Below are 27,435 nucleotides of genomic sequence, written 5' to 3' on the forward strand. Positions count from 1 at the left end.
AAACCAAAACACATCGTGCCAAACACAAAAGAAAACAGGTAGGAAAGAACAAAGAAATTAGGTTGCTTTCAAATGTCAATGGACACCATCTGTATATAAATCGGTAAATGTTCTTCATCCTGGCTTGTCTGTCTGGTGTACAAGTACAATTGCTCATATACGCTCTGCACCATGAAAAATGCCTCCTTTGCAAACATACAAGGAGAACATCTACCAGACCTAAAATGGCAAGAACAAATTTGAAAAAAGAGAGAAGAGAAGATTAGCAAGTTAAACAAGTGCAACCTGCAAAACCAAAGGCAACCATTTCCAAGACGGCTTGTTACATGGCCACAGGTTATTCACTGCTTAAATAATTTTACAAAAGAATCCTAGCCTACCCGGGTGAAATTTACTGGATCAATGGTAAGATCAGACCCACCTATGAGTCCTCTACTACACAAAATACCGAAGCAAGGAGCTGTTATTCCACATAGGTGGGCACAAGACAAGAAAATAGCCTTGACAAGGGAGGTAGGAATTTTCTGGTAGTACAAACCCTAGAAATGGTGCACTGAACATCAAATGTCATCGTCACCCTCATCACCATCTTGCTGGTCATCAGATCCAACTCTACCTTCTCCAGCTATATGATCCCCATCTGAACCTTCACCCCTACCTTCACCCATTTCATCATCAAAATCTGTAGTGTGCTGGTTGCCACCATATTGCCGGTTTCTCCACCCTCGTTCTCGGTCCATTGATTGCCCATGCGAGAACTGGTGCTCGCCATCTGTTTCAAGGCAAAAGAACCATATGGAATTAAGCTTATTTTTTGAAAATCAATCAAGAAATGCAAAATTGATCTAAATAAACTAAAAAAGGTGATGCTTCCGTGGATCAGTATCTTATTTACGTACTGAGCACCAACCACTGGCATACTACAGCTTATACATAAAGGTTGTAACCACAACCCCAGCTGCCTCAAAAAACAACTATTCCATCAAATTATCAATTTTAGCAATGTACCATAAATAAGATGTTTATAGCAGAAGAAATAAGACCATTTAGTACTGCAGAAAGAAAAGTGACCTCAATTTGATGCAAGAAGTTCAATTAATGCAATGGGGAAGCACATAATATACAAAATATGGTGCTCATCACCACAATATATAGAAAAGTGAAGCTGGGTCATTCCAAAGATTTTGAGAAAACTGAAAAGTAAAATAGAACATGGAGTAGTGAAATTTTAATTACCGCTTTCACCATCAGATGCATCTGCAAGCCTTGCAATAGCATCAATAAGTGCTTGTTCATGCTCCTGATTTGAAAGGAGAAAAAGGCCAAGCTTAGATTCCTAAAGATGCAGAAAAGTAGATCACATGATGTGTGACATTTCTTACCTTTAGCACTTTCTTTGCCTTCTCAATCTCGAGGGGATCAGGATGACTTGCACCAAAAACCCTCTCCACCTGATCAAAATTTAGAGAAGCTGAAAGTCAACTCATTTGCATTTTATGGCCCGAGAGCTCAAGTTGCACATTCATACCTCCTTAATTAGAGTATCCGTGTGAAGAATTTCGATATCATCAGAATTCTTTTTCCCAATGCCATTTTGTGAAGGTGGGAAATCCTTCTTGCCCTGAACCTTTGTGGTACCCCTCCCTCTTCCAGCACCCGGAACAGCACCTCCACGGCCAACAGACTTCTTAATCCCACGACCAGACCCACCACGGCCCCCTCGACGAGAAATTCCTGGATCCTCACCTTCCCATCTGATGTCATCCGGTGATATCTGCCATTAATGGATGAATATCATAAAATCAGTCAGAAATAAATTATCAATTTAGGACCAAGTCAAATCCAGAATAATTATCTAGTTAATGCCCAACTTAAGAAACATGGTAATAATTTTTAGCTTTATATATTAAAATGAAGCAAATTATAGGTTTAACAAATACAAGACTAAAGGCTATGCATAGAAAAGCATGTGCTAATAATATCGCTTAAAGATGGGTTCCAACATCAATTAAGACTAAAAAGAAAGAAAAAAAAAATCTAGAGGAATTGATGCCTTGAAACACCATTGCATAAAAAGCTAAATGAAATACTGGTACTTTGTTTGTCCTTCATCCTTGGATATAAATTTTGTCCTCTAATTCAAAGGTTCCAGTTGGCTCACCTGCTAAAGCCAGTGAATGTGGTTCACACTGACCTGGGATCAAATCCTGTCCTCTGGCTCCCCACCCCACCCCTCTCTCCCACACCCGAAAAAAAAATGCCTAATACAGAAAAGAAAGCCCCAAAAATTAAATATTCTCTAATCCATGTGCAGCATTAAAGTGCAAGAGGACCAAAAAGCTGTTTCCCAGTGTTTTAAAAGGCCCTGAGGCGTATGCCAGAGGCGCCAACACCTCTGAGGCATACGCCTCATGCGCTTTTTTCACGAGGTGTGCTAGAGACATACACCTCATGCACATCTTATATAAAAATACAGAAAAAAAAAGGAAAGGAAAGGGAAGGGAAGGGAAAGAAAAAGAAAGAGAAGGAAAAAAGAGAAAAGGAAAGAAAAGAAAATGAAAGGGAAGGGAAGAAAAGATAAGGGGAAAGAAAGTGGTTTGCCCCCTGCCCCTGCGGCAAGACCCCCCTTTCAACTACTTCACGCGTGCTTCCTTCTTTAAGTCTCTTTGATCTCCCTCGGGACAAGTGGGTTTCCCAGCTAAGCAGATTTGGTCTAAATCTGTACCTCCTAAAATTATTATTTTCTGCTGAGAGGTGTTCTATAGGAAAATCAACACTTCAGACTTACTGTAGAAGAGAAGGCCTTCTATGTGTCTGTGTCCTAATTGGTGTGTACTATGCAGTGGCTAATGGTGGGGATTGCTCTCACTTACTTTTAACCTGTTCTTTTTCTGTTGCTATTTGGGGTTGGATCTTTGCTTTGTTTGGTTGCAGATGGAATTTGACTACAGCCGTAGATCAGATCTTTGACCTTCCTTTTTTGTGTGGCCCAAAAAATTTGGTAAAACAATGTAGAGGTGCATTAGAGCTGCTGCTTTGTGGACAATTTGGGAAGAAAGAAATGCGAAGATTTTCAAAGAGGAGAGAAGTATTCAAAACGTAAAGGATTGCATTTTGACCAAGGCAATACATTGGCTGAGATCATTGGATTCCTTTAAAACATATTCCTTTTATGACATTTAGAGGAACTGGATTGATGTGGCTAGTAGCAATAACAGGAAGAACAGGGTACCAGCTGTGTGGGTGCCTCCTTCAGAAGACTGGACAAAGCTGAATTTTGATGGTAGCAGCTAAGGAAATCCGGGTCCATCATGGATGGGTAGGGTGCTGAGAGATAAAGATAGTAATATATTAGCTTTATTCTCAGGCTCTGGGTATAGGAGACTCTATTAGAGCTGAGCTTCTAGCGGCAATACAAGGTATTCAGATCGCAGACTAGTTAGGAGTTCGGTATTTGCTTATTGAAGGAGACTCCAAAGTCATTGTGGGATGGTTAAAAAATCCAACTTCAGTTATTTGGTGCTACAGGGATCTTATGAGGAAAGCTAATTGGTTTTCAAGGAACATGACTGTTAATTATCAATGGGTGGGTAGAACAGCTAATACCATAGCGAATGGGTTATCTAAACAAGGGGTATCAAGGGAACATTTATTATGGGCAACGCTGTAAACTTTCTTTTCCTAATCTGAGGTAGTACTTTGTTGTTGTTGTGGAGAGGTACCAGCTCGTGCCTCTCCTTTGGGCAGGCTGTATTGTAATATCATTCTGATTATCATGAATAAATTTTCAATCATTTATCAAAAAAAAGACCCCCCTTTCAACTAATGCTATGCATCTTTATTCTTCTTAATATAAAAGATTTTTATTAAAAATAAAGAAAAAATTAGATCCCCCCTTCCTCTTAAGGACGCTTATGCCTCCTTGTGTTCTTAATATAAAAGATTTTTATTAAAAATAAAGAAAAAATTAGATCCCCCCTTCCTCCTAACCCCCCTCCTCTTAAGGACGCTTATGCCTCCTTGTGTTCAGGAGGCTTATGCCTCTTGCGTTCTGAACTATGCCTCACACCTCTAGGTAGTGGAACGCCTCGCGTCACACCTCCACGTTTTAAAACATTCCCCTCCCCATAAAAAAAGGTCATTACCCAATGTTGGCCAAGCTATCTGGGGTCTAGGGAGGGGTGAGCTTGACATGGTCCTAACCTTTGGCATTTTTTTTCTGGGAACAAAGTGACTGCCCTTAGTCCCGGACCATGTTCTCATGCTCGTTAGCCTCGTATTCTATCATTACAACTTAGGAGTTTACTATTACATCAAGCAATGGTAAAATTAAAAAATATCATACCGCAGACTATTGCTCTATAGATGTGCATAGAAGATCCAAATACTTGGGCACCCAACTATTTGCACCTAGGGATGTCGTGGATTAGGTTAAGTGGTAAACTTGCATTGATTCAACCCAGACAAGGTATAAATATTTGTTTCATTAATAATATTATAAAAATTTACATAATATATGATTAAAAGTTACACAAAAAGAAATAAAAACTTATTAATATTTAATACAAATAATAATTATTTTATAAACTAACAATTTAATCAATTAATTAATTAATAAAAAATGACTAACAATTAAATATATGATAGCTATTAATAACTATATTACTAACTAATCAATCCATTCGTTCATAATTACTATTTAGATAAATAATGAAATAACTAATGATTAATGAAAGTAATAATTAATAAAAAGCTAAACTATGTTTATTAATAAATAAATTCTTAATTAATTTTTTTCATAATCAAAAAGAATTAAATTAGTAATCATTACATCATTTATTAAATATTAAATAATTAATAACTTATAACAGTAATTTAATAATTTAATATATAAAATCATTCATATTAATGAAGTTTAATATTAAATAAAGATAAATTAATTCATTGTTTGAATATTAGTAACTATTTAGGTACTTATTCATTTAAATTAATTCAGGTGGTGAATTAAATAATTAAATAATTAATAACAAAAATTGGTAGTAGTAGTAGTAGTAGTAGTTCATTATTTATTAGTCACTAATAACTAAACTAATTAGTAATTCATTATTAACTTTATAGTAAATTTTTATAAATTAAAGTAAGAGAAATTTAATAATTAAAATATCAAAGAATTATGAAATCAGTATTAAATTATGAATTATTAATTCTTAAATAATTTTGAAATATGCAACTATTAAATTAGCAAAGAATTATTAAATTAATAAATGATTATACAATAATTAAATAATTATTAATTATTAATTCATTTAAGAATTATTTAATCATTTTCTTAATTATTTTCGTTGAATGGCTTTTACAATAGGATGGTAAGTTGCAATTTCCAAACATATTAGAGGGAATTATTTTTATATAATAGTAAGTCAATGAACCAAACGCTCTTATTACTGAAAAAGTAAACTTTTCAGCAGTAGTGGTGTGGTTATCATAGACAAATGAAAGTACTAACAAAGTTGCGTAGCATTTCCCTAAAGCCCAATAAGCCAGATACAAGATGTTGGAAATGGTCAAGCAATGCCTTTTTCCTCTGTGAGCTCCTTCCAACAAGCAGTTAAATTATCCTACAAGATAGTCCGGGATGCTATAGTGCCCTCTAAAGTAACATTTCTAGTGTGAATGGGTGCCTTGTGGACATGCTTGACCAAGGAGCTGCTGTTCAGAAGGGGAATGATCATCCAAGATCCTAACTGTGCCTTGTGCCATGAAGAATAGGAAAGTGCAAACCATGATTTCATTCATTAATCTTTTGCTCACAGAGCTTGGTCCCGCTTTTCTTGGCAATGGACAAATCCTCAATCAGTCAAGGAGCTTCTTGAGGCATGGAAGGTGGATGACCTGTCCAGAAAAGGGCGGGGTAAAAACACCTAACCCTCCCTAACATCAATGGTCAGATTACAACATGGCCCAAAAAAGATTTGCTCTTCCCACCCCTTGTTTGGCCAAAGAGTCTGCCAGAGAATTGGCACACCTCTTGGCCCACTGAACCTGAATTTGCATGTTTCGAGTAATCTGGTTGATTTTCTTTTTTTCATTTGAGAACTTCCACAGGCTAGAATCTTCCTCCTGCAACCATCTAACTGTCATCCTAGAATCTCCTTCCACCAACAGATTTCTGATTTTCAACTGCTGGGTTCTTTTGATCCCTTCCAGAGCTGCTAAAATTTCAGCTCTCAATGAATCCCCCCAGCCTATAGGTGCTGAGAACATGGCAATAATTCGGCCTTCTTCATCCCGGAACACTCCACCTATACCTGAAGGGCCTGGGTTTCCTTCACTGCTACCATCAAAGTTCAATTTAATGTATCCCGGATCTGGAGGAGTCCAAGCAGGACTAGGGGAAGAAATCAAGGGAGCAGACCGAGCCACTTCTTCCCACTTCTTCTTTTTTTTTTTTTTGATAAATAAATAGATGATTTTATTCAGCAGCAAAAATAACTACAAAAATCATAGGCAAGCATACCAGAAAGGAGCCAACCATGGGGAACTAGAGCAAAAGGCAAATACAAAAACAGGCCCACAAAAAACAATACCCATGAAAAATGGGCTTCCCTTTATCCAAAGAAATCTTCAACAAGGGCCACACTGAACAAGAGCCAAACGACCCAACCAAACCAATCTACACAACCTACAGAGAGATAACACAATTGATCCAACACCCGGAAACCCATCATCACCAGGCAAAAGAAACCGACAAACCAACACCCAACAGCTCCAACCAGCCACAACCAAGAATCAGACCAATGAGTTTCAAGCACAAATAACTAGCTCCAGAAACCAACCATCTGAGCTCTTTGAGCACTTATTAACTCTCATTTCTTTTTTACTTTCTATAGCAAGTAGAAAAATATTAAAAAAGAAAGAAAAACTACAATAGATGGTGAAGACATTTCAGCAACAAATAGATCACCCAAGAAAAGGAAAAAGAAAGAAATTTGACTATACTAACTATAAATTAATCATTACAAAATACAATGTCTAGGAAAAAAGCAAAGCTGTTCCAAGAGAGACTAAATAAATCCAAGGACTCAAAATGCACCAAGATCTACTCCACCTGCATAGAACAAATATCTCACCACTTGAATTGTAGAACAAATATTTCCTTCAGAAGTATGCATCATAGTTTTCAAGGCGCCAAGGTGAGGCTAGGCAATAGGGGGGCACCTAGTCGCCTAGGCGCTCGCCTAGGTGATGGATTTTTTTAAGTAAAAACATGTATCCCGGGGTAGTTCCCTAGGTTCCATAATCATATTTCCTTAATAAATATCCACAGTTTTCATAAGAAAAGTATAAACTTCATGTAAAAGTATAGAAAATCCACATATTCCAACATATTCATGAGAAGAAAAAGAAGAAAGAAAAGAAAATTCAAAAAATATAGGGGCTGAACCCCTATTTCTGTTATAGGAAAAGAAGAAAAGAAAAGGTGGAAGAAGAAGAAGAAAAATTAGTATATAGAAACACAAAATTAGTAAAGAAAAATAAGAAAATGTGTTTGGACAACATTTTATGTTCATTCTTACTTATTGGTTCAGGTTTTGAAGCCTTTGAGGGTTCAATGCAGCATTTAGCAATATTTGTGTTGACTAAACCCTAACAAATAAGAAAGTAACAAAAAGAAATTAGTATATAAACACATAAAATGAATATTTTAGTTTAAAATTTTCTATTTTATAATTATAACCTCAAAAAATTAAGAATATAAAAGTTCGTTATAACACACTATAGAAAACTGCTTGACGATTAGACGAGGCGAGAAGCCGAGACTCCAAGGGTGCCTTGTCACCTAGGCATCGCCTTGACAACTATGGTATGCATATTCCTTTTCTTCAAAAGACTGTCTATTCCAAAGAATAATTGCATTCTTTGCGCCTAGAAGTGCAGGGCTACCTTGAAAAAATATCCACGAGAGTAGAAGGGCGAACACTTGGATGTTTAAAAAGAGTGAAGAAGAATGTCCAAATGAAAATAACTACCTCACAGTAAATAAAAAGATGAGAAATTTAGGAAATGCTCCTAAAGAGTGCTCCCTTCATGCAACTGTTGATGGTCAAAGAGTCACCCTCCACCTCCAGTGAAAACATTAGATTAAGGTATGCCAACTGCTGAGCATCCTGGGACAATTACGAAGATGTTCCAAGTGTCAAGCATCCTTGCTTTGGGCTAGCCCTTTCTACCCTCTCCTCTTTTATCTTTCATTTACTTTTAACTTTTTCTGCAATGTTTTTTGTAGATTCTTATATGTTTTACACCTTTGTAATGGTTTTCCAACTTCTAAATTACCGTTTATTGCAAAACATAATTAAGATGAATTTTGATGGCTACAGAGAGCCCAAGTTTTCTGGGGATTGGAGTGTTTAGAACTTAGAAGATGCGACGGAGATGCAATGGCATTGTTTTTAGGACCTACTGGGTATAGAGATTCAACAGCGGCAGAACTACTAGCTGTTTTGCAAGGCTTAAGATTGGAAGTATAAATACTTGTTGAGGGAAGTTAGGGCACTGGCCATAGAACTAAATGCTACATCCTCTTAGATTTACAGATCTGCCAACAGTATGGCAGATGCCTTGGCAAGACGGGGTGAAAGCAAATAGGACGGATGATGCTTTGGCCAGACAAGGGATAAATAAGACACAGTTGTATTAGGGTAATTTGTAAAGCAAACAAAAGTAGGGTCAAGGGAAGGGGCATGCGCCAACCTCATGCAAAGATTGAACAGCACTTTTTTTTTTTTACTTAAGTGAACAGCACTCTATGTAATTAACCCATTCTTTTAACCATATAATAAAATTATTGTTATCCATTAAAAAAACTTCTAAAATAAACAAAAACCAAGACCTTTTAATACCTGAAGCCTTAGTTCTTGAAAGTAGGATCAAAATAGCAAAATATCCATTAAAGCAACAATGATGCAACTAGCATCTGATCCCTAATTTTAAAATAGAATGAAGTGCAACTAAAATCACAAAAACAACCCCTATGTATATATCAGACAAAAACCTAGGTTAGGGACATTGCCCAATCCTCCGCATGGACTTCTTTGGGCTTGCTTCATGATGCATTTATGGAGACAGAAGGCTATCTCTTAGGATTAGGAATACAATATTTTAACATTACACTAACTACTTCTAGAAATAAAACTAGGTGATAAACAAACACACTGAAAGTTCCACATACTTAAATTGTTTCGAGTGCTTGAAGCACTTTGATATGATCAACATATATTTGTCTTCACTTTCACATTTTCGCTTTGAATACATTTTATATGTAATTTGAGCCAACAGTCTTTTACACTAGTGTAAGGACACATGCCATGCATGCCTGCAAGTAAAGATAAAAATGAAAAAAAGACATAATTTAAAATCAACCCAAAAGCAAAATGGTTTTTCCACATAGGTAGTGGGTCAGCACTTCAACCCTGTAGGACAAATGGGTCCACCCACAATGTCATAATTAAATATTAAAAGTTTTAAAAATAGGCAAAAATATAGAAACATTTGTATAAAAATATGGGCATATCTAAAACATTATATTCATCATATTAAAAAAAAGTAACAGATAAAGAATATATTCTTAATGATGGAAATAGAATACAAATATTAGAGAAAAAAGACAATTAATGTCTGGCCTGTGTTCCCACTAATTGGGTCATATGGATAAATAGTTCAATTAGACAGATTACCATGTTTTTTTACCAAGTCAACGGTTTGTACAAGCAAGTAGTTTTGTTGTAAATGGACCCAAAATCCTCATCAAATTATGAGCCAACCAGTCGATTTCACTGCAAGCTAAAAAACATTAATAGAGAATCAATGTTTTAAAATTTATTCGAACCACATTTCCCTCTCAATAAGCAAGTCAGGTTTGACTTGTGATGTCATAAATTAAATAACAAAATAAAATATAAAAATATTAAATAATTTATAGAAAGTTTGATTGTGCCTTTAATATTATATATGTGTCATATTAAACAAAAATATGTTCAAAAAAAATGAGAACTATTATTGTTAATGATGGAAATGGCTATAATACAAACAAAAAGAAATTAATGTCTTACCATAGCTTGATGACTTGGTCAAATAGGGTCAGTAGTTCACCCAGTAAGTGGAAGATCAACAATCCAAACTTCTACATCAAATGGGTCGACCCATGATGTCATGATGAAAGATAAATATTTAAAAAATATAGAGACAAAAATATGAAAATGTAAATAAATTTTGTAGAAAAAAATTGAGCACACCTCCAATATCATATATGCATCATATTAAAAAAATTAAGTGTGAAAAATAAGAGCTAATTTTACTAATGATTAAATGGAATGTAAAATTAAAAATGACCCTAAAGTAAAACGACTTTTCCATCCATGTGGCGGGTCAGCAATTAAATTGTCTACATCAAATGGATTAACCCATGATGTAATAATTAAATAATAAAAATTAAAAAACACAGAAATATAATGATCATCATCATCATCATCCATGCCTTATCCCAACTATGTGGGGTCAGGTCAGCTAAATGAATCTTGTTTTGCCAATCTGTTCTATTTAAAGCCATATCCACTGTTAAATTATTAGTGCTTAAATCATTTGTCACTACTTCTACCCATGTCCTTTTTGGTCTACTCCAAGCTCTTCTAGCCCCTTCAATGTGTAACAGATCACTTCTTCTAATGGATGCAGTTGGCGGTCTTCTATGCACGTGCCCAAACCATCTTAGTCTACTCTCTCTCATTTTACCACACCTACTGGAGCTACTCCTAGGTAACAAATAACTTCATTCCTAATCCTATCCTTTCTAGTTTTTCCACTCATCCATCTTAGCATTCCCATTTCTGCCACATTCATTTTCTAAACATGTTGTTTCTTGACCGCCCAACACTCCACTCCATACAACACAGCTGGCCATACGACTGTTTTATAGAATTTTCCTTTTAATCTAAGTGGTATTCACCTATCACATAAAATTCTAGATGCACCCTCCACTTTGCCCATCCTGCTCTAATTCTTTGGGTGGCATCCTCCTCAAGCTCTCCCTTGTTACCAAATCGAGGGCTGGTCCGTTGGTGTGTTAACTGGTTTGTTCCAGTGTTAATGCAGAATTGAATCCCACAACCAGCACTTTGGGGGAAAAGGGGTCAAGGGAAAGGTTCAAAGTAATAGGCCTGTGTCAGTGTTTTTTTATGTTTTATTTTTTTCCAAAACTGGTTTAGAGGGGTCGGTTTAAGTCCTGGATACCCTCTGAACCATGGTCTCACCCGATACAACCCCTGTAGGGGCATATCAGGAAGCTCCCGGCACGATACGTATTGGCTTATACAGGCCGATACGTATCAATACTTTGAACCTCGATCAAGGGGGAAGTTATTAATGGTGCATGGCACTGAATACCAAAAAAAAAAATCTCTCCCTTGTTATGAATTATTGAACCAAGGTATTGGAATACATAGAAATAAAATAAATTCTAAAAAATATAGAAGTTTTGTAGAAAAATATGGCCACACCTCTAATACTATGCATTCATCATACTAAAAAAATAAATGTGATAAATAAATAATTATTTTTATTACTGATGGAAATGGAATACAAAAGCTAAGAAAAAATAGAACTAATGTCTAACCTGTGACCCCATAATTGAGACAAGGCATCAAGTGGTTCAATGGCTAAGTCACCATGTTGTTGACTAAGCCAATGGTTTTTATAGGCAAGCAGCTTGGTGGTAAATGGGCCCAAAATTCTAGTCAAGTGATAGGTCAACTAATCCAACCAATTGATTTGACTACAAAATAAAAAACATTGATAAAAAATCAATGTTTTAAAAATCGATTGGAACCATATTACCATCTCAATCAGACAAATCAACTTGTGATGTCATAAATTAAATAATAAAAATATACAAAATATTGTAATATTTGAGCATGTATTTTAAATTTATTATATGTTCATTATATTAAACCAAAATATGTTTAAAAAATAAGAATTATTGTTAATAATGATGGGAATGGATAAAATATAAGAAAGAAAAAGAAAAGAAAACTAATGCCTTATCCATGACCCATTGACCAGGTTAAATAGGTTAACGATTCAACTAGTAGGGTCAATTAGTTGTTCAACAAGCCAATATTTTTTTTCCTTTTTTTCTTTTTTCAATTAGTTGAGTTGAAACATGCTCAAAATTTTGTCTAGGTGGCGGGTAAATATCAATCTAATCATCCAATTCAACTGCAAGTTGAAAACATTGATATAAACTACAAGCAAGCTTCAAAAGATCACAATGTATTGCGGTGTATTCGGCATATAGTGCCAATTTGGGCTACACCCCAATACACTAAATACTTAGTGTTTTGGTTTTTTGTTATTTTCAAGGGGTAGGCCTTGCTAAAACAGATCCCTTGTAAAATTTTGAAAATAAATATTGGAGCACGTGATCAGAACACCCAATATGCACGTTCGTGTGTATTGGATGTCTCAATATTTTGAACCTTGGTTACAAATAAAAAAGATTTGAAACTAGGTCTCTAGGTTAAAAAGCAATAAATCCACCATGCATGTTTCAACTACTTATCTTTGTTACATGGGCTTTGATGTTATTGAAATTGCTACGCGCAATTCATGTGCACATTTACTAGTACTTGGAAATTTCTCTAAGCAACAAGTCAAGTAACCCAACTATCTAATTCAACCACAAGTTGAAAACATTGATATAAACTACAAGAAGATTTCAAGCTAGGCCTTTAGGTTAAAAAGCAATAAATCCACCATGCATGTTTCAACTACTCATCTTTGTTACATGGGCTTTGATGTTGTTGAAATTGCTATGAGCAAATCATGTGCACATTTACTAGTACTTGGAAATTTCTCTAAGCAACAAGTCAATTAACCCGACTATCTAATTCAACCACAAGTTGAAAACATTGATATAAACTACAAGAAGATTTGAAGCTAGGCCTTTAGGTTGAAAGGCAATAAATCCATTAGTAGACCATCCTTCAATCTTTTTTACATGGGTTTTGATAAGAACTAGGGTGTAAGCGAGCCCAGCCAACTCGCGAGCTACTCGGGCTCAACTCGCTAAATACTCGAACTTGGCTCGAAGATTATGAGTCGAGTCAGACTTGATTCAAGTCCAAATGTCCAATAGTTAGTTTAGCCGAGTTTGAGCTTCATAATAGCTAGCTTGAGTAGCTCGCAAGCTTAATCAAGCTTCTAATAAAATATTATTTTTTTAATATATTGTTATTTATAATATAAGTAAATATTAACTTTTATATTAATTTATTCATAATATAAATAAATAAATTTATAATCAAATTTCATAATATATTTGTATTTACAATATTTCATAATGTTGAATTATTTATAAATTTTAATAGAAATTTATTTATAATTGGTTCAAACCAAGTCAATCTCGAGTCGCTTATGAGTATTGACTCAAGTTGAGTTTGAGTACGAATCTCAATACTCAATTGAGCTCGAGTCGAATTTTGAACTTTGAGTTTTTTAGTCGAGATCAAGCTCGAGCTTCCCAAAACTCAAGTGACTCAACTTGGCTTGATTACAGCCCTAATAAGAACACTCATCATCATCAGCATGTGCAATGCACATGCACATTTACTGGTGTATAGCAAAGGGCTATTGCCCAATGATGATCTCATGTAGTAATTTTTTAAACCCTTAACATTCATTTTAAGTGGAAGAAGAGGATTCTAGAATCATTGTTGAATCTTTTTTTTGGATATAATTATTTAAAAGAGTATATCCTTTTATAATTTCAAAAAAAAAATAGTGATATTTTCAATCATTAATACTAACAATGTTTTTTATAAGTAACAATTAGTATTAACAATGCTCTAAAGCATAATACTAACATAAAATTTGTAACATTTCGAACATAATCTTCTCAAGTAGTTGAAATTTCACAAAATTGGCATTTTAAACGTCACATTTATGCCAATGCAACAATATCTAACAAACAAAAAAAGCAAGAGTATACATTTCACTCACAAGAGTATAAACATTACCTCTTTGAGATTAACCCATTCCCATGTCTCATCTGCTGTATTGATATCATAGACCAAGGCATGTCTTCCCTAATAGAATGGAATCACAAGCTTAGCTACACATCCCATTGAAGGCTAAAAATAATGCATCTTCAACGGTCAAATATACCTCAACAGGGTTATAGTCAGTTATAACAGCCTCGTAGAAGTTGTTATCTTCTGGCCACCTTGTCATCACTTTCCGCCCAATTAATGGATCAAATGCTGCTGCTTCAGTAGGTTCATTTGCCACGAGGGCACCAGAGGAACCTCTATTAGCCACTTGGCCCCTTCCAGCTGCACCTGTCAAAGGGTACTGCATGGACTTCATTGAGGATGTATCAGGCATAGACTGACCCTAAAAGGAAAATGAAAGAAAAACTCAAAAAGGAGGGAAGGAAGAAAAAGATATTGGTGTCAATTCTTAATCCTGCTTTTTTTGAAGAAGGTAAAGTAGGGTATTGTATTAATGATCAAAGCTGTACAAAAAACCCCAGTACAATGAGATTCCATACACACCACAGGGAAGATACATTAAGTGTTCAAAAAAAAGACAGAAGACAGTAAATCATTTCCGTGCATATCCCTGAATAAAGAGTGATTTGCCAGCCAGGAACACAAAACGTCCAGGCATGCATTGATCACTGCTTCAACAGAAATCTTTTTTGCTCAAAAATGTAAGTATGTGTCTCTATCCATGTAGATTCTTTATCTTCACATGACACATAATTCAAAATATTTTGACTTACTGATTTAGGTTTCTTGCCCCTGGCTCCTACTCCAGCCCCTCGCTTTGCAGCCGAAGACGATGGCTGCATGGATGCAGATACTGTTTGTGGGTGAAAAGCCGGAGATGGTGCATTCAAGGAAAGAGAAGGTACAGATTGTGATGTCTTCTGTTTCTTGCGTGATGCTGAGACAGTAGGACTGGGTACAGGATCATGAACAGGTTGAGAACTGAGCAAACTAGCTTGTAGTCCACCTGCCTGTCTCCATTCCCTAATGTCATTACCCAATATAGCTTCCAATTACAAGGAAGAATTGGCCAAGAAAAAACAAGAAAGCTTGTTTCATAACACTATCAGACCTTATCCTCCTGATGATGTCATCCGCATTAACCCTTGTTAGAAGCTCTCTGTGTTCCTCATCTGATACTCTGAGCTCTTTTCGAAGTTCCGTAATTAAACTTTCCTTCTCCTGAGGAAAATTCAATTCTAAGCAGTTACTTAAATCTATTCAAGATATATGGTACATTATAATGTTTAGCAGACAGGCAATTATAAATACCCAAGTAATAGCATCAGATTGAGCTTTGAAGGCTCGAAGGACTGAACTGTATGCTTCTTGCTCAAGCTGGTGGATCTGGGTCTCCATATCGGTATGCATCCTAGGGTATGCAGCAGAACCTACAACAGCAGATCTTCCATTTCCTGCAAGGCGACCCCCTCTGGGAACTCCTCTGTTTTGATGTGATGGAGGAAGATCATCATCAGTTCCTGTTGTCATTTTAAGAAAGAAATATAACATGAATAAATCCATAGGTATGCCAATACTGTGATGAGTTTACCTAAAGAAGTAATTCATGGTGAAAAATGAAAGAAGTAATGCATCCTCAGTGTGAAGTATTTTGTTTCTGAAATACAGATATAGGATCCAGTTATACCGTCCCTTGCAGAAAATAACCTGTGAGCTATGATATCCAGATACCATGTCCAGCCAGTGTCTTTGATGTATCTAGGTAATATAGCTTCTGAGGGTTAAGTAAGCAGGCTATGAGTTATTATGTTCCTCATAAGACTGACGATTGATATTCTTAAAAAAAGATAGGTGGAGTACTTCCAGCCTATTCAGGGATGTATAACACTTTGTACAGACTTGATTCATTACACAAAGTAACAAAGCAACACGGTAGAATTACATTTTTCTTTCAACTACCAAAGAAATGCAGATGGAGTATTGACAATTTGACATGTGTCCACCAGTTTTGCATACATAATAGTGAGGATTAAAGCAAGGTATATGTAATTAGGTACCTGAAAAGAGAGTAGCTAAACAAGATAAAAAAAAGGCATCAATCTTTGTATTCTGTGATATGGAAGAGAATCAAAGTGTTGATTCCCTTGTTATCAGGATTTCAGGCAAGATGGTAAAACAATTGATGGCATCCTTGTAAAATAAAAAAAAAAGGAAATGATGCAAAGTTAAAGAGCTCAAGGAACTCTTCAACAATCAAAAGGCATTTGAGGAGAACTCTATATCTATCTATCTATCTATCTATATATATATATATAACAATGAAACTAAGCCACAGGACTAAAAATCTATAACCACAGGTGACAGGCCCAGGCCCAGGAAAACTGTTAATAAGACTTACAATCCATGAACTGGCCATTGCAGCAATCCTAACTTAATAGCAACTAAGTTCTGAATCCAATAAGCCCACTTAATCAGTATAAGATTCTCTTAAATCAAATCTTAATTTGCCAAATAACTCAAAAATATTTTTTTATATCCTCTACACATACCTATGACAACATTCTTGCAAGGACAATGAATGAAAGATAACTTCCTTTTACAGTTGTCTAGTGCCTCAAGCTCATGAAGGTGATGATACCATATCTCTGGGTGCATTTTCCTTGAAAAATGGTGCTGATTTTGGTTATTCTATCCTTTATTTACTTCCTCTACTGTTTTACTTTTTCATATGGCTGATCTAGAATCTTGCCCATTATTTTCTCATTCTGACCCCATTGTACCTTTATTAGAGCCCAATATGAAACCATTCCCTATTCTGTAGGAAATCCTCCTTATAAAAAATCATTCAATCATACCCATATAGCCCTAGTTTTGGTATTTTTATGTATTATGGGCAACGGCTCCTCACTGTTCTGGGACAGTACCTTAAAACCTATACTTTAACCAATCAGACAGACAGAGACCCTATTTTTATCCTACTTTACTTCTTTTGGAGTGGTTTACTTACAAGTTACAACAACTTGTTGTCACAATTTCAGTGACCTTTAGCCTGGCCAATATCCCCTATTTTCCTCTGGCATTGATCAAAGCTTCACTTCTTTTTCCTTTTTTTTTTAAGATTAGGAGCTACACAAGAGAGGGCAGCTCTGCCCCAAACATCACTTGTGCAAATATACATTAAAGCACTCGGAAGAGCAAAAATACAAAAATTTAGAGGATTGGTGGAGGAAGAGAGAGCTTGATGCACCACCCAATCTGCAGCTTGGTTCGCTTCCCTGAAGGAGTGGACAAAGTAAATACTGCACCCCAGACTATTGGCCAGCTTTGAACATTCATTGATGATGGTCTTCAGCCTCCAGGGAACATCAATCAGCTTCTTAAGTCAAGAAATAACAAGGAGATAATCACCTTCAATACAAATGGGGTGGTCCTTGAAATTGAAAGCAACATTAAGGGCTTCCCAAGCTGCCCAAGCTTCAGCAACATTAATAGTGGTCATACCAATTGAATAAGCTTTAGCATCTAGCACATCACCAACATGGTTCCTAGCAATGCAAGCAATCAAACAAGCTCCATCATCCTTTCCCGATGCATCAAAGTTTATTTTGACATTACCATATCTTGGTGTCTTCCAGATAATGGGCCTACATGATTTTAAATTGTTTGGATTGCTAATATTTGCTAAGCACAAAAACGATCTTTATAAGAGTTCACAGCTCTCACAATAATACTTGACGAGGGAAGACACCGATTGTTAAACTTTTGTTTTTCATTTCTATTTTTCCAAAGAAACCAAAGAATGGGGTTATATTTCTCATAGGGCATAGACTCCACAGAATTTGCCACACTCTTCCACCATTCCTAAATTGAATAATCTCTATTGGTCGGCCCAACAATGTTGGGATCAATGATATGCCAAACTTGTTTTGCAAAGAACAATTTCTAAAAATGTGATCACTATCTTCGTTCTCACCACAGAAACAGCACGATCCATCAATGGCAAGTCCTCTGGAAATGAGGAGAGCTTTTGATGGCAGACAAGGTGAGGATAGGTGCAGTCCTTAGAGATGAAATTGGAAGTATTGTTCTTTTGTTTTTAAGAGAAGGTAAGGTATTGTATTAAGATCAAAAAGAAAAGATCATTTATTAACACAATGAAACTGGAAGTATTATCCTTAGCTTCTCAGGTCCATTTGGTGTAGGTAAATCTAAGTGATGAGAGCACATCCCTTTTGCAAGATCTCCAAATGGCTTCATCAATAAATTTGTCAAACTTAGACGTGGAAGGTGACTGCCAAGTGGTCATATCATGGTTCTCTTTAAATGTTTCAAGCCTTTGGGCACTAGAATATCATTGTGAGTACTGTCACTTGGCAGTTTAAGGATATTTTAAAAAAGGTCAAATGGCTATTAAGGGACATGACAGTCAGATTTCAGTGGTTGGGGAGATCAGCTAATGCCTTGGCTGATTATCTTGTTAAACAAGGGGCTACTCGGGTCTCCTTATATTGGGCTTCTCTGTAATTTTCTTAGTCCTTTGTTATGTTTAGTAACTAAAGGGTTGATGTTTTCCTCCATCTCCCCTCCTTAACATCTCGTGCCTCTCCCTAAATTGTACCTTCTTTGGCTTTGAATTAATAAATCTTACAATTCACTGATAAAAAAAATAATGTTTGGAATAGAGAGAGAGAGAGAATGCTATAGACAAAAGGTTTTTATTACTAAGAAATAGAGATGATGATGATAATGAAAACATAAGTACTGCAATAACACCAACACTTTTCTTCACTACTCGGACTTTTTTCAATCTATTTATCTACAAGACATTTTTGCATTCTTTCAACGTTTCAAAACTACAATAACCTATAACCCATAAAGACACGCAGAATTGATATTGACTTCTAAACAACTTGAACAATCAAATACTAATCATAGTACAACTAAACAAATCAAAAACAATGAAAATTTTGGCCCGAAAAGGATAAGGACGGTTTCCACCACCACCAACTGATACATGACACTCTATCAATCAAAGGGTCATATCTCACACAAAGCATAGAGAATGCAAGAGATCATGACCTCAAAAGATAAGGGGGCATTGTTTGGTGTATTGGTAAAATATCAGGCTGACAAGCATGAGAATGCGGGTTTGAATCTGAGAGCAGTCACACAGTACCAAAAACAAAAAAGCCAAAGGTTATTCTAGTGCCCAATCCACCCCTACCAAGACCCAAATAGCAGGGACCAACATTGGACAATGGCTTTTTTTTTATGGTCTCACTAGATGAACAATTGGTTTTTTTTTTCTTTTTTAATTGGTAGATGGACAATTGGTTTGATCACAGGCATAGAAGACCTTTGACAGCACCTATAAGAATTAAGAAGTTATCTGTTACAAGTTGAAGGGGCTTGAAGGAGTAGGGGTAGACCAAAAAGGACATGGGTTGAAGTAATAAGAAATTATTTAAGCACAAATAATTTAACAGTGGAAATGGCATTAAACAGAATGGAATGGCAAAATGAGATTCATGTAGCTGATCCCACACGGTTTGCATAAGGCTTGGATGATGACAACAACAATGATGATGATTATGATGACTAGATAGGCAATTAAATAACCTACCTAACAACATCAAAATCAAGCCAAAAGAACATGCTTTGTCCAACAAAAACAAAGGCTGAAAGAAAAGTGAGGAGCCTAAACTGAAATCAATGGAGATATTCTCTGAATTCTCTATGGCAGACTTGCTGAGAAAGTGGAAAGAGGTTGCTACTGCTGCTATGTATAAAAGGAACTGTATTCCCACTTGGACCCCCCCTCCCGCCAGATTCATAAAAATTAATTTTGATGGATGTAGCTTAAGGAATCCAGGGCCTTCTAGGATAGGGGGTGTTTTCAGGAATGAGGAGGGGTATATTACTGCCATGTTCTCTGGGCCAATTGGAGAGGGTGACTCTCTTAGGGCCGAAATTCTAGCAATTCTTGAAGGAATCCAAATAGCAAGAGAATTAAGCATCAAATGCTTAGTGATTGAGGGGGACTCGAAGGTGGTGATTAGGTGGCTGAAAGGAGATATCAGTGGCTTGTGGAGTTACAGCAATGAAAAGAAAAAATTTAATTGGCTGTGTAAGGACTTAGAGGTGCAATACAGCTGGGTGAAGAGAAGTGCTAACTCAATGGCTGAAGGGTTAGCTAAGCAAGGGGTGGCTAAGGATTCTTTGTTTTGGGCACATTTTTAGTATTTTGTTGTCATTTTGATGTTGGGGAGTTAAGATAGTTTACCTCCCTCCCCAATTTCTGTAATTAATTTTCACAAGTATTATTCATTAATAAAGATTTCTGTTATTGATCAAAAAAAGCGAGGAGCCTAAAATCTAAACTTCCCTAATTCTAAATAACTCTCCAAGTTACAATTGATTAGATGAGGGAAGACTGAAGTCTGAAGAGGACAAGGACCCTTAGTTTCACCGTCTTTATATTCATAAGGCCAGGTCCTTGGTAGCCAGGTTTCACTGCCTTTATATTCTAGAATGGGTGGTACAATCAGAAACATAATGAAGAGTTATATATCTTTTCAGGTTAAACTGGGAAAGGGGATAACTTGAGATATGGACTACCATCTCTCCACCAAGATCTTCAAATATGTTACTCATTCAACATACCATTGGATCCCTAGAGATGGAAGAGACTCTCAAGCTGTGACTTGTGAGAGGGTGGATGACGAATGAAAAAGATGGCCCATGAGTTCTATGACATGCAATTAGGGAATCAAGATCTCTAGCTTCAAATATAAATGACATGTTAGACAATCAGCTAATCTTTTACTGACTCATTGGCAAGAATAAATGCTAATGGTGTGGGATTGTAAATGGGGTCAAAATTACACGGGTGGACCATTAGGTTTTTATTTATTTTAGGTGAAGAAAACAGAAATGATTGTTCCTGCTCTCCTTGTGAGGAAAATTTGATGTACTTTTTTAATTTTCTCTTAGCATACGTATTTAAACTTGTGAACGATCAAGAAAAGAAAACCCAAAAGTAACAAATTTTCAACTAGACTAAGAGAAATTGAGGAAACTTGATGGGGCGTGATCTACCCTTTGTAATTTATTGGGTGTATCATGTATGGGGAGCTGGCTGATGGCCAGACAGGGGGCTTTTAGTATTCTTCCAGATAGCTGTTTCTCTAGTGTTTTTGTACCTCAAAAATTTGATAAATTTTTCTTAATTATTACCAACCAAAAGAAAAAATATAAAGGATCTTGATTTCCTCCCCCAACAGCTTCTTCATTCTTTGTATAACAAACTTTAGTCCAACAAGCTTTTCTGCTCCATCAGTACCTCCACTCTCTTAGATTCTTAGTCTTAGAGAATGTTTAGTTCCACCTGATTCTTCCAACCAATTTAAGTAATAATTCACTTATTCACTTTTGAAGGGGACTAAAAAATTGTTGTAAACTGGCTGAAGAAAGAGGAAGGAGCAATATGGAGGCTAAGGAATGAGCTCAGGCGCTTCAAGCAGGTTTCTAATGATTTGGTGATTCAAATAAGATGGATTAGGAGATCAGCTAACAGCATTGATGATGGTTTAGCTAAGCAATGAGTTCAAAGACAATCTATGTTCTGGGCTATGTTGTAGTTAGTGGGATTTCCTTTGGGCTATCTTTGGGGCTGTGTTGTAAGTAATGAAATTGTCCTTTGGGCTATAAATTGGGACTGTGTTGTGATTAGTGGGATTTTCCTTTGGACTTTTTGTCTGCCCACAACTTCTTGTTATACATGATTTTTTAATTTAATGAATCATTTATGTGTTTCTGATCAAAAAATAATAATTCACTTTTGCTGATTATGTTGTTAGTCCAAAAAATAATAATTGTCAATAAATTGAAAGAACTAGATTAAGAAGTCATAAGTCAAAAGAATTATCTATTAGATAATCCTCCGAACAGAGACTTCTGGAGATGAACATTTTTTTTTATAATTCTTCTAGAAATGAACATTTATCATAGCAACTCTATTAGCTTTCATTTTTAAGAAGCAACTAATTAACTAATTATGATGGTTACTTTCTATTTGCTGTTTTCTCTTCTATCTAACGCATAGATAGCCAAGACTGTCTACCAGCGATCTCATCAAAAAAAAAAAAAAAACTGTACCCCAGTCACTCGTGCAAACCTCTTGGCTGCACGATGAATGTTCAGCAACATATACACTAAGTTGAAATCATGTTGTCAAACGTAAAATTCTTTTTTTTTTTTGTCATTTGAAGCACTTGAAAACAGACATGCGTTCATTTTCTGAAATGCCAGATGCGCTTCTCAATGAGAACAAGCTCAAAAGATGGAAATCGCCAAGATAAAGAAAATGTAGAAAGAAAAAGTAAAGAATTTTATGTGGCTTTCACCATAGAAGTTGAACGGAAAAAAATAATAACCAGCTTGGTGATGATAAATCACTTCCTGCAGGTCCAACCATCCCGTGTAACTCAAATATTACTGTGCACTCCTAGAGGAAGATGATTGTCTTAAGGTTTTCACAAAAACATTTATTTTGTGCTTAGGATTACTGACAGTAACCTCTGACACCCCAATGGTACTCACCCTTGATCAACACCCAATTTTTCTAGGTTCAGGAAACAAGCCAAACAAAATACACAAACTAAAGAGGCAGAAACCCTAGCCCGCGTTCGCTTGGAGCGAATTCCTAAATTGAATAAACCCAGCTTCCAAAAACCAACCCAAATACAATTCAAATGTTATAAAACAAACATACTTCAGCTCAAAACCCTAAAACCAGCTACCAACAGATCAAGCTCTAAACCCTAATTCATTCGCTCTCCTACACTCACCAACTCCCACCCCCGTTCAGCAGCTCCAACGGGAAACACCTCGAAACTAACAATGTGAATCAAATTCACCAAACTCTTAAACCCCAACCCGTGAAACAAAGCACAGAAACTCCTCGGAGATCACAAAACGCGGTAAACATAGGATCCTGAAGTAACTCACCGCTGCTATCGGAGAGCCCGTAATCCATACCAAGGCTCCTGGAACCAGATCCCTACTCGAACGAAATTAACCCCGGAATTCACTCTAGGCGTCCAGAAAAGCTGAAAGATCCGAATGAATCAACAGAAACAGAAGCTGCAATCGACCACGAGCGGGATGTTGGCGATCCTCTTCTACATTCTTTCTGGAAACATGACGGAGAAGCGATTCAGTAGGCTTTGAAACGAGGGCCTGAGCGGGAATTCGAAGCTGGAGAAGGAGATATCCGTTTGACACTTGAAAATCAGTTAAATAGAGGGAGGGAGGGAGAGGGAGCAGCAAGGGACACGACTCACGAGCGTGGTCGATCAGTCAGGTCTGCAAGCGAGAGGGAATGCGAGGAGAAAAGACGGACTTGAAATGTATTTTATAGCGCCTTTTTTTTCAATTTATAGTGGAGTTTGAGGTCCGCCCCTTCTCGCTTCTATTGTCTGCTTGTGCGATCTAGGGCTTTGAAAAGTTCGGGGCTTTCCCGAGTTAGAGCGGGCACCTTTAAATATGCAAAAATCTAGTTTGATTGATGATGGATCATGGGTCGTCGATCGTGGATCATGGATCATGGATCATAGGTGGAATCGCATCCGTATCGTATGAACCAAAAGACCCGTGGGCCGTGGCCGGTCCGATCGGGCTATTTGCTTTTGATTTGATGAATAGCCAAGTAGGGGTGAATTAAATTCTTGTGGTTACATGATTACACGTGTGTAGCAAAGAAATGGACAGACTGACACTCAAAAGACAGCTGAATCAAATAAAAATCAACCTTAAAGAATCTACTAAAATCGAGTTCTAATTGTCTACAGTTCTACTCGACGTACTCGTAGCATTCGGCCATCAATCAAGATATTCCACGTCAGCTCCATACAAATGGGAATGAGAATTATAGGTGTAAATCGGGTTGGCTTGGCACGACAGCCCGCGGGCCGTGTCAGGCCCAGCATTATGATCCGTGTCGTGCTGGGTCTAGGGTTCGTAGTCTACTCACCGGTATGGCCAATAGGGCCCATAGCAGGCCACGCTCAACCCATCCGAAAATTAGGCTATCCATCTGGCCCGGTGGCCCCTACTTCCCAGTCCCCCCAACAGCTAGTTTCAGTTCTTTGAGGGTTTTTTACATAAATAGCTCCCAATATAGCTATTTTAGGGGGGTATTTATGTATTTTGCTTATGAATGGGAGAAAATGACACAAATGCCCCCCAGCAGCTATATAACAACTAGTTTAGGGGGGTTTTGAGTAAAGTTATAAATAACTTTATAATAACCAAAATACCCCTCCCAACAACTAAAAAATAATTGATTTTTAGGGTATTTTGGGCAATTGAGTTATCTTTAATTCCTATGAATAGCCATCCACCATACTTTTCATCACACCAATTCAATAATCAACAATCAACAATTCTCTTAATCTCTTCCCATTCTCTCATACATTCTTTGCGGTTTAAGTGAACTCTAATAGTCTGATTGGCTGAGTGTCTGATTCTCCAAGTTAGCAATTTGGGAGGCTTGAAGCCTTAGACGTTGAAAGGCTTTAACCGTTGAAATAAAGTTGAGATTCTGAACTGACAATCCGGGGTAAGTCCAATTAAATTAATTTTATTTTTTTAGAATTAAAAAAATTGGCAAAAAATGTAGAAGATGTTCTGAATCGACAATTCGATTTGAAAAGTATTTAAAATAGAAGATGTTGAGGGGAAGGGAAATATAGCAATTTGCCAAAAATGTAGAAAATAATTTAGTTATTTTAGCAAGGGTGGTACTGATCATTTAAGCAGACTTTCTCACACATGCAAAGGAATAAGAAATAACCCACAATTTAAATGAATTATTGAAGTAATGGAAAATATATTTTAAAAATATTTGGAGAACATTTCTCCCCTTTATTGCTTAGCTACGATATTAGATCTTAAGATTAGGAAATATGGTTTTAATATTTCACTTGAAACATATTGTGAAAATATGAATATTAAAATTAGAAATAAAAAAGAATAAATTAATAATTTATTATTTGAAATGTTTTGTTTATATGAATTTGATTAGCAGTAGGACTTAAAACATATTGTGAAAATATGAATAGTGAAATTGGAAATAAAAAATAAAAAATTAATAATTTATTATTTGAAATGTACAATTTATATGAATCTGATTATCTGAAACAGTACGAAATAATAAGTAGAAGGTAGAAATCTGCTACTTCTACAACAAGTTCATTTAGTGAACTTAATTTATTTACAAGCAAATTTTTCTAGTTTAGGTGAGGGTCATGAGGGAACAAATAATTTTGATATTTTAGCCTGGTGGAGTGAACATTCAAAAATTTATCCAGTTCTCGCCGTCATAACACGTGATCTACTAACCCCTCTAGTGTCTACAGCTACAATTCAATCGGAGTCTTGTTTTAGTGCAGGTACCACTGTACCAGGGTTGGCTAGATGCAGTCATGCAGAAGATAGATTACAACTTTACAAGACAAATGAGGGCATGATACTACTACATACATCAAATATTTCACCTAAAGCAAATGATGAAAGTCATGATTCATGAACATAGTTGACTATTTGTATAGAATTTTTTATTTTTTATTTTTCAAATTATTATAAATTTTGTTTAATTTATTTGCTACTAATGTAATTTTGTATTTTCAATTTGTAACCATATTGTATTTTTTATATTTTATTAGTTTATTCCATTTTCATATTTCATTCATCCAAGTATGAAGTATCCAACCATTGTATATTTCAATATTTGTATGCTTTGTAATTTGTATTTGAATTATTTTTTTTGGGTAATCGTAATCCATTCAATCTAGTCTGGTTCGGCCCAGCCTGACATGGCCTAAACCCATGGCACAGCCTGTAGCCTGGCATGGCCCAAGCCCACAGCACAGCACGGGCCTAGGTTGTTGCCCATGCTGGGCCGACCCCCAAAATTTTCACTAAGGAGTGTGACATGGCCCGTGACGGCCTATGAGCCAACATTTGCATGGCCTGCACTTTGCACGGGCCATCCGCAAGCCGTGCCATGCCTGCCTGACACAACCCACTTTACACCTCTAATGAGATACTTTGGCAAGTTGGGGATCTCCTCCCAAGTCCCAACAAAAAAGTGTTCTTCTTAATGCATGAAATCCATATCACCTCCCAACAAAATACGTTCAAACACCCTCCCAACGTTATCTTTCCATACATGATGATACATCTCATATATGGCGGGTCCTAGGTGAGATGTGTGGGGGTCGATCATGTTGAGAGGGTGTTGGAAGGAGTTTTGTTGGCAGGTGATCTCAACTCCTTTGCATGACACATGGGGTATGTTGTTTCCTTTAATTTGGTGCTTTCCTTTTTTTTTCATTTTTCATTTGAAGTTCTAAAAGGGTGTTCGGTAATTACTATTAATAGCAAGCTTGAATATGGTACCTAAAAAAATGCTATTCACACATTAGGAACAATTTTTCTACATGTGTGTTAAATTCATAGGGAGATATAAACGTAGATGCCAATGGTTTGAGAGTGTGTGTAAAATATTTGTTTCCTTTAATTTGGTGTTTTCCTTTTTTTTATTTTTCATTTGAAGTTCTAAAAGGGTGTTCGGTAATTACTATTAATAGCAAGCTTGAATATGGTACCTAAAAAATGATATTCACACATTAGGAACAAATTTTCTACATGTGTTAAATTCATAGGGAGATATAAACGTAGATGCCAATGGTTTGAGAGTGTGTGTGAAATATCTCATTGCCCTATGAAGTGTCCTTTGTGTAGCATTGTAGTACCAACTCATTGACAACTTCATTTAAGACGAAACGATAATGGGACCATCAATAGTAGCTCTAAAATGGTGCACTTCATTAGATGTAGCATCTACCATTAGATTGCATTTTTCGTGAATGTTCAATATAAATCTCATTTCCCCCTTTTCGTCATTGTTCAATACAAATATGTAGAGTGCAAAACCTTGTATATTGTATTATTTTCTATCTATTTGTATTGTACATATTTGTATTTGTACTCCTTCCAAATGGAGTCTATGGTAGAGGTGTAAAGTGGGTCGTGTCAGGCTAGCATAGCATGGCCCGTAGGTGGCTTGTGCAAAGTGCGGGCCGTGCCATGCTGGCCTGCGGCTATCACAGGTCGTGTCGCACTCCCAAACATTTTGGGGGTTGGCCCGGCATGGCCCACGGCCCAGGCTCATGTGGGCCCGTGTCATGCTGCAGGCTTGGTCCGGATCGGGTTGTAGGCTGTGTCGTGGGCTTGGGCCTGGGCCGAACTGGGCTAGGCTAATTTTTTTATTTTCTTTATTTTTTTGGAAATTTTTTATTTCTTT

At 36.4% G+C, this 27,435-nt stretch overlaps 1 protein-coding gene across 3 annotated transcripts; it reads right to left on the reverse strand.

The window, feature by feature from the left end:
- Positions 1–39: 39 nt before the first annotated feature.
- On the reverse strand, positions 40–23,565 carry LOC104603526 (protein EMSY-LIKE 3). 3 transcript variants are annotated; one of them, XM_010267583.3, is made up of 10 exons: positions 23,076–23,565; positions 15,378–15,586; positions 15,178–15,287; positions 14,840–15,089; positions 14,221–14,406; positions 14,073–14,141; positions 1,529–1,774; positions 1,383–1,451; positions 1,237–1,300; positions 40–772 (listed from the first exon to the last, which is right to left on the reverse strand). In XM_010267583.3, the coding sequence occupies exons 1-10, from the start codon at positions 23,101–23,103 to the stop codon at positions 561–563; spliced, it is 1,443 nt and encodes a 480-aa protein (XP_010265885.1). In that variant the 5' UTR covers positions 23,104–23,565; the 3' UTR covers positions 40–560. The 3 variants fall into 3 exon arrangements, with proteins under 3 accessions (XP_010265885.1, XP_010265884.1, XP_010265883.1); XM_010267582.3 differs by having other exon boundaries at positions 14,221–14,415; XM_010267581.3 differs by having other exon boundaries at positions 14,221–14,448; positions 23,076–23,564.
- Between the last annotated feature and the right edge of the window lie 3,870 nt (positions 23,566–27,435).

Source organism: Nelumbo nucifera, chromosome 2 (assembly GCF_055504915.1).
Source record: "Nelumbo nucifera cultivar China Antique chromosome 2, China Antique-T2T, whole genome shotgun sequence".
NCBI classification, from domain to species: domain Eukaryota; kingdom Viridiplantae; phylum Streptophyta; class Magnoliopsida; order Proteales; family Nelumbonaceae; genus Nelumbo; species Nelumbo nucifera.

What these genes read in the sequence shown, in the direction of transcription:
- LOC104603526 (XM_010267581.3), bottom strand. Translation starts at nt 23,103, where the DNA reads ATGGATTACGGGCTCTCCGATAGCAGCG. An exon ending in AATCTGATGCTATTACTTGG is followed by an intron (nt 15,288 to 15,377) that starts GTATTTATAATT and finishes AATTTTCCTCAG; the next exon opens with GAGAAGGAAAGTTTAATTAC. An exon ending in AGGCAAAGAAAGTGCTAAAG is followed by an intron (nt 1,301 to 1,382) that starts GTAAGAAATGTC and finishes CTTTCAAATCAG; the next exon opens with GAGCATGAACAAGCACTTAT.